Here is a 6,828-nt window from a genome sequence, read left to right on the forward strand (position 1 = left end):
TTTTTTGTAAATACTGTTTCCTTTTGATCTTTTGTCGATTTTTGAAAAGTACCAAAATTTTTGTATGAAAAGTTTATAATTTCGTTTTTCTTCAATTAGACTGTGAGACAAATGGTAGGGGTCAGTGATCGGGAAGGGTTCAAACTACCGGGGAAAGTTATATCGGTAAAAAAGAAGTTATACGTGTCCCGGCGTTTCGCTGGGTCACGTCTAAGAATCGAGATATACAGTATCGGTCATATCTATAGCACGCCATTTCAAAGTGATATTGTGTGCCACTTATGTTTATTTATTTTTTTTTAAGAATTTTCAATTAAAATACAGTTCTTTCTCTAACAAACCCCATTTAAACCCAAGTTTAACAATTTGTAGAAAACTTAAAAAAGTGCAACCCATTTTCACCTAAGTTTCAAACTTTTTTCTCGGAAGTGTTAGAATTTTTTCGAGTACACAGTTTTTTAGCCACTGCAATTTTAGTCTGATAATGTGCAAATGTCAAGTGGCTACGATTTACCGTTAATTTTTTAGAATTTTTTTTTTTTGTCGCATTGGCTTCCATATAATGAATAAACTCAATTTATTTGTATATGGAAGAAATCCGCAACACCTTTGGCGAAAAAAATTCTAAAAAATCAACGGTAACTTTTAGCAACTTGAAACTTGCACATTATCAAAATAAAATTGGTTGGGCTATAAAATAAAACTGTGTATTCAGAAAAATTCAAACACTTATGAGAAAAGTTTGAAATTAAGGTGAAAATTTTTTGCACTTTTTTGAAGTTTTCTACAAATTATTAAACTTGTTTTTATATGGGGTTTGTTAGAGAAAGAACTGTATTTTAATTGAAAATTCTCAAAAATAAATAAATAAACATAAGTTGCACACAATATCACTTTGAAATGACGTGCTATAGATATGACCGATACTGTATATATAACTATCATATAGGGGAAATTGTCACCTTTGGTGGTCTTTTATTGACATAACTCGAGAACCACTAGTCCGATTTTGCTCAAAGAAATTTAAAAAAATTAAAAATTACAATTCCTTTAATCTGTTCATATATGGTTTTTCTATATAATGAACAGATTTTAATTTTTAAAATCAGACCTTTTTTTATCGGTACAGGGTGATTTGGAATTTGATGATGTTAAAAACCGACACTATGCGAGACCACTCTTCTTTCGAAAACGGAGCGCGGATTTAAATAAAATATGGCACTATGATCACTTATATCTCCGACTAACATTGCAAGAGTTTTTGAATTAAATTTAAGGACGTTCACTAGTTGAGGTAAATGTGCGATATGTCCATATTTAAAAAATCGCACCCCTCCCAAAAAATCTAACGAAATGAGGCATAGCCCTTTTTTTAAATATTTAAAAATCTAACAACGAATTTAAGCAATTACAAAACTTTACCTGAATATTTATTTAAATTTAGTTCTCAATTGGAAAGCTGGTGGTTTTGCAAATATGTATCTTGTTAAATAACGACTCCTGGTCTTTTCTAATGAGCCCATATACTTGTATAAGCCAAAGGCTTAGTTCAAGTACAAGCATCTTCCATATGATCACTGCTTGCATTGACTTGTTGTCGTAACATTTCACGCATTTGTTGTGTTACCGCAAAACCTTGTCCATGTCCTGGTACTATATAATCACACAATTCTGCCATGCGTAAACGCTGTCGCTTCTGCGAGGATGCGTTTTCACTGCCGGCTTCCAACCAAATATTAGGATCAGCTATATCCTCAACACGCTCAAAAAGATCACCACAAATACCCACAACACCTTGTACGGTGTTGCGAACCAACACTGATACGCAGCTGAGTGTGTGTCCTGGGGTACGAACTACTGTCACGTCATCGCTACACAATTGAAAAGGTTCAGATTCCCCACGGGTTAGAGCACAATCCAAATACTTGTCACGATTGGAAATGCAAGCACCTACAATATGCCATTCCGCTGCCCGGAAGAGATAATTACAGCCTGTATGATCGGAATGACCATGTGTACAGACCACCACATGTATATCTTTTGGCTGTAGGCCATGCAAGTTATGCAGCACCTCAGTCAGGCGTTCTCCATCCCAAGCGGTAAGTGTATCCACTATGATATTCCGCCCGTTACGAGTACGTATTAAAGTGCAGGTACAATTAGCACGCATGGCGGTCGAATCATTGTTATCCGGACGTGAGTAGCCTATAAGAAGAACGTGAACTCCATTCCGTCCGTTGTTCATTTTATTGAGTGGGAGTCGCAGATTTTCTACTGCGCCAATTTTGAAAGATTTTGAAGTAGGATTGTTCGATATTGCATCGATTATTCTGAATAGTTTATTGTGCGTTAATCGATTTTATTAATCGTTAAATTGAAAGTACATAACGCGAATTGCGTCCCCGTCACCGTCACGGCAGTTGTCAAAAAACTGACTCGTTTTATTTGTATGAAGTAAGTTAAATGAACAAGCTGACGGTGACGGTGCCGAGCGAATTAGCTCAACTCTCAATTTTGCTTATGCGATTGCGTCAAATGACAACTATTCAGTCTTTTGTTTACACGTTTGAAAGTAACTTTTTACAGTTTGTGAAAATTTTTAGATTTTGTGGAAAACGAAATTTAAAAAAATTATGGAGCAAAACCTAACAGAAGAAGTGCTAAAGTAAAACGCAAATTTTGCATAGATTGGCAGCGATTTTATGATTTTTCGGACGCTACGTCAAACGGATAGTCTGTAACTTGACGCATAAGCATCGTTGACGGTGACGTTGTCGCAATAGATGGCATGTACTCATGACCCAACTGGGCACGATCTGACAAGATGAATAAAAAAAAAATTATTTTCTGGCTGGCGTTTGTAATTTCGGCGCCATGCTATTTTCTTTGAAAAGTAAACAAAGAATATGAAGACGAAGCACAAAGAAAAAATGCAACTGTGCTAACCAATGCAAATGTGCTAACCAAATTATTATTTTGTACTTGTTTTTGCCACCAATCACCGCGCACTTTATTTTAATTACATTTGCACAAAAAATTTATTGAAAATCGCTTAAAAATCACTGAAATAAACCTCCGACAAAACACACATTAAGCAAGAAGCAAAACAGAAATAGCAAGCTTCAAAATTACAAACGTCATACTCTTTTTTCTCAATTGCTATTACAAATGGCTGCTTCTCAACCGTTCAGTTCTGTTCTAATTGGTTCATGGCATGTACTTTCACTTTAACTCCAAGTCATGAACGAACGACACAATATCACGCAAGAACAAGAGAGCGAAAAAAGTCGATTTTTGAGCGGGATGTCGTACATCTTGTTTCACTGGAAAACGAAAGAAAAGTAAACAAAGCAAGGAAAACAACGAAAACCAAAATTAACTAAAATTATTGTCAGCCAATTTAGAAATACAATTAAGGTAAACAAGGCACATTATCTTCTCCGTGCGAATTGGTCGTGATAGATACGGATCTGACCATGAACCAATTAGAACAGATCTGACCAGTTGAGAAGCAGCCATTTGTAATAGCAATTGAGAAAAAAGTGTGTGACGTTCGTAAATTTGAAGCTTGCTCTTTCTGTTTTGCTTCTTTCTCTATGTGTATTTTGTCAGTGGTTTATTTCAGTGATTTTTAGGCCATTTTCAATAAATTTATTTGTGCAAATGTAATTAAAATGAAGTGCGCGGTAATTGGTTGCAAAAATACGTAAAAAATAATAAATTGGTTGTCACATGTGCTACAAAATTTCTTGAATTTTTTCTTTATGCTTCGTTTTCATATTCTTTGTTTACTTTTCAAAGGAAATAACATGGCGACGAAATTACAAACGTCAGCCAGAAAATTACTTTTCTCTTTTGTTTCATCTTGTCAGATCTTGTGTAGTTGGATCACGGGATCTGACTAAGCGACTAGAACACGGCAGTTTGTCCAAAGCATACGATTTCACATGTACGTACGATACATGATGTACGATGTACATTTGCTAAACACGATAGCATGAACGCTCTCCAAAAAATATGTTCAAAAGTGCTAAATGTTGCATTTTAAATGCAGCAAAAACGCTGGGTAACATACTACGTTTCTACGCACGCATTATTTGCAAATAATAATTTGCAAAATGGTAACCTTTGCGGTATAAACGCTGAGTCAATTTTTTATTTGCAAATAACTAAATCAGGTAAATAAGTATTGATTAGTGGTACTAGTTGCAAATAAGCGCAAGACGCCGCCATTCTTAGGTTTATTTTCCTTTTCGATGTTCATATTATTGCCTTTTTATAATCGGGCAATATTAAAAAAAAAATTTTACCATCGAATAAACATGAGTTAGGTATTTGCAAATTATTTTTATTTGCAAATTGCTTAGATAAAAACATAGTAATAGAATCCTTATGTTACAACTCTTATATACCACCAAGTATGCATAACTGAGCTATTAAGGTCTCGCAAGAGGGAAATTCTTTTCTGCGTCACAGGGATGATTTTAACTGACAAAACGCACAGAACATGCCGAGATGTAACAATGAAAACGTTTCCGCAAAAAACGGTTCAATATTATTGGCCAAATATCAGCTGATTCGTTCCATAGTTTTTTGTTGTTGTTGTTGATTTGCATATGCGTGCGTCAAAAGTTTAGAGTTGAGAGTTGAAAGTTGCGGCAATGCATGCGTTGCCAATGTGGCGTCTTCTATTCAAAATCAGAGTTAACTTGGATGTCAGTCAAATGCATCACTGTGACGCAGAAAAGGATTTCTATCTGGCGGGCAGACAAACTTTTGTTTGCCAAATTAAACGGCTGCTGCTTAGTTTGCTCGGAGGTGGTTATGTCGAGTTTGGCACGGCGTTGCACATTTATTATGGTTTTCATGGCTATTGCCAACACGAAATGAGAATTTCAGATGTACAAAACGTGTACAATTAATACATTTATGATATCGTATACTCAATTAACTGTGCCCAAATTGTCTAAAACTTGTGTATATGACAACACCGAATTTGCTACAGTTTGACCAAACAAAATTATAAGAGAGTCGCCAAACTCGCTCGCTCTGAGTTTGCTGCATAAAACCGACCTTCGGGTAAGAACATAGTGGAGCGGCGAGCAAAGAGCAAAGCGTCAATTTCAAACGCATATGTTTCAATGGAAAGCGCATAGTGAAGAGCAAAGCGTACATACACATTTATAATTGAAGCTGTGCTCGATGCTAGCTCTTCGCTTTGCTCGCCGATCCACTATGTTCTTACCCTTATAGGGCTTTCGCACGCGGCCGGTTTTCATGCAACTTTTGCGTTTAACCCATGCAGGGTTGCACGAAACAAAAAATTGAAGGTTAAAAGTATCAAAATATAAAAAAATATCACAATATATTTTCCAAGAAACGCGCATTGTTCAACTTTGCATTCTACTTTTCGTTGAACGGCGTTTCAACTAATCGCTTTCAACAAAGTTGGTCGCCAGCCAACATTTAATGTACGACTTATGGAGCATAACGCACAACGCTGTAGCGGAGCTACGCGACGCGACGCTGCGCGAAAAAGCTGACCAAATAGGCAAAATTTTCGCTCTGCGTGGGGTCGCGCAGTTCCGGTGCCGCATAGTGCGGTATACCCAGCGGTACGACATAACATTTCGTGCTATATTTTTAACTTGAAGTAATTGGATTTCCAATTGTGAGTGAATATTCACATGCATTTCATTCAAGAAGAAAATATTATGTAAAGAAACATAATATTTGAGAAGAATTCGTCAAGAAAAATAAAAATAAAAGGCATCAACATTACAGCAGCGTCACTGGCATCCTTCTTGTTTGAAGGTTTTGACACAAATAAATTAAAAAATTTGCTGCGAAGTGTCGCACCGCTGCAGTTTCAGTGCGATATACCAAAAAGTGTCGTGCCGTGTCGCGTAGTTCCTCTGCATTGTCGCGTTGTTGTTGTTGTAACAGCATACAAATTCCCCAAAGAGATTTTGGGGAGTGTTGCTGGAGTGGTGGCAGTCCTTGGCCAGATATATGTCTATCTGGATCGTTCCGGTTACGTAGACCCGACTGTCGTGGGAACGCTGCAGTGTCGCGTCGCTTAGTGCGGTCGTACCATTAGCATTGAATCATGTTGTGAACACGTAAAGATTTCTAAAATCGATATATCCTTTTAATTGCTAGAAAATTATCAGCTGTTTTGTACCAATTTGTGTGCCTTGGCGTAAACATTTCTGTAAATCTTTAGTTTTTTTAGCCAACACTCAGAACCAACAAAAAAATCTTTAGTTTTTGTAAAAAAGGCGCTTCAAAAAATTCAACAAAGTGAATTGTAAAGTAAGTTTGTATATTTATTTGCAGTTAAAGTTATTTTATATATAGAAATGTAACATGCATATAACGTTCAAATATTTTTCCCTCGGAAGCGAAATCTGCTTCAATAAAAGTTAGTGCCTGTTAAAAAATTTAGAAATATTTAATAATACTGCAAACAGCGAGTTGGTAAGCGTTTTAGTACATCATGCATTGCTGCTTTTTCTATTTTATGTCCTTTCAGGCTTCTAATTATGTTCAGTCGAAAACGACCTGACGAATCACAGCAGGCAAATGGGGACTGTGACTCCAAACGTCGGCGACGTTGTTTAACCATAGAAGAAAAAATAAAATTACTAGATCGGCTGAAAGCGGGTGAACGACCAATGGATTTAAGTAGAGAATTTGAAATCAGCGATAGTACTATACGTTCTTTAGTGAATTCTGAGACACAGCTACGCAAGTACGTAGGGCAGTGTACAAAAAATGGCTGCAGTTCAGCGGCATATATTCCACGAGACGAAGTGCAGGAAAAAA

General features: G+C 36.5%; 2 protein-coding genes across 3 annotated transcripts in view; one reads left to right on the plus strand and one right to left on the minus strand.

The window, feature by feature from the left end:
* Positions 1-1,399: 1,399 nt before the first annotated feature.
* LOC118751310 (metallo-beta-lactamase domain-containing protein 1) lies at positions 1,400-2,417 on the minus strand. Its single transcript, XM_036486091.1, has one exon. It carries the CDS (start codon positions 2,243-2,245, stop codon positions 1,550-1,552), a length of 696 nt encoding a protein of 231 aa, XP_036341984.1. The 5' UTR covers positions 2,246-2,417; the 3' UTR covers positions 1,400-1,549.
* A 3,736-nt stretch (positions 2,418-6,153) lies between these two features.
* The window catches only part of LOC118744614 (tigger transposable element-derived protein 1-like), a 6,468-nt gene continuing 5,793 nt past the window's right edge, over positions 6,154-6,828 (plus strand). Inside the window, exons 1-2 of one of the 2 annotated variants that reach the window (XM_036477762.1) lie at positions 6,154-6,315; positions 6,536-6,822. In XM_036477762.1, the coding sequence (XP_036333655.1) occupies positions 6,546-6,822 (277 nt within the window). In that variant the 5' untranslated portion in view covers positions 6,154-6,315; positions 6,536-6,545. Of the gene's footprint in view, positions 6,316-6,375; positions 6,481-6,535; positions 6,823-6,828 lie in introns of those variants that run through there. The other variant, XM_036477771.1, reaches the window with a different exon arrangement.

Source organism: Rhagoletis pomonella, unplaced genomic scaffold (assembly GCF_013731165.1).
Source record: "Rhagoletis pomonella isolate Grant_MI unplaced genomic scaffold, Rhpom_1.0 Rhpom_scaffold_00001, whole genome shotgun sequence".
NCBI classification, from domain to species: domain Eukaryota; kingdom Metazoa; phylum Arthropoda; class Insecta; order Diptera; family Tephritidae; genus Rhagoletis; species Rhagoletis pomonella.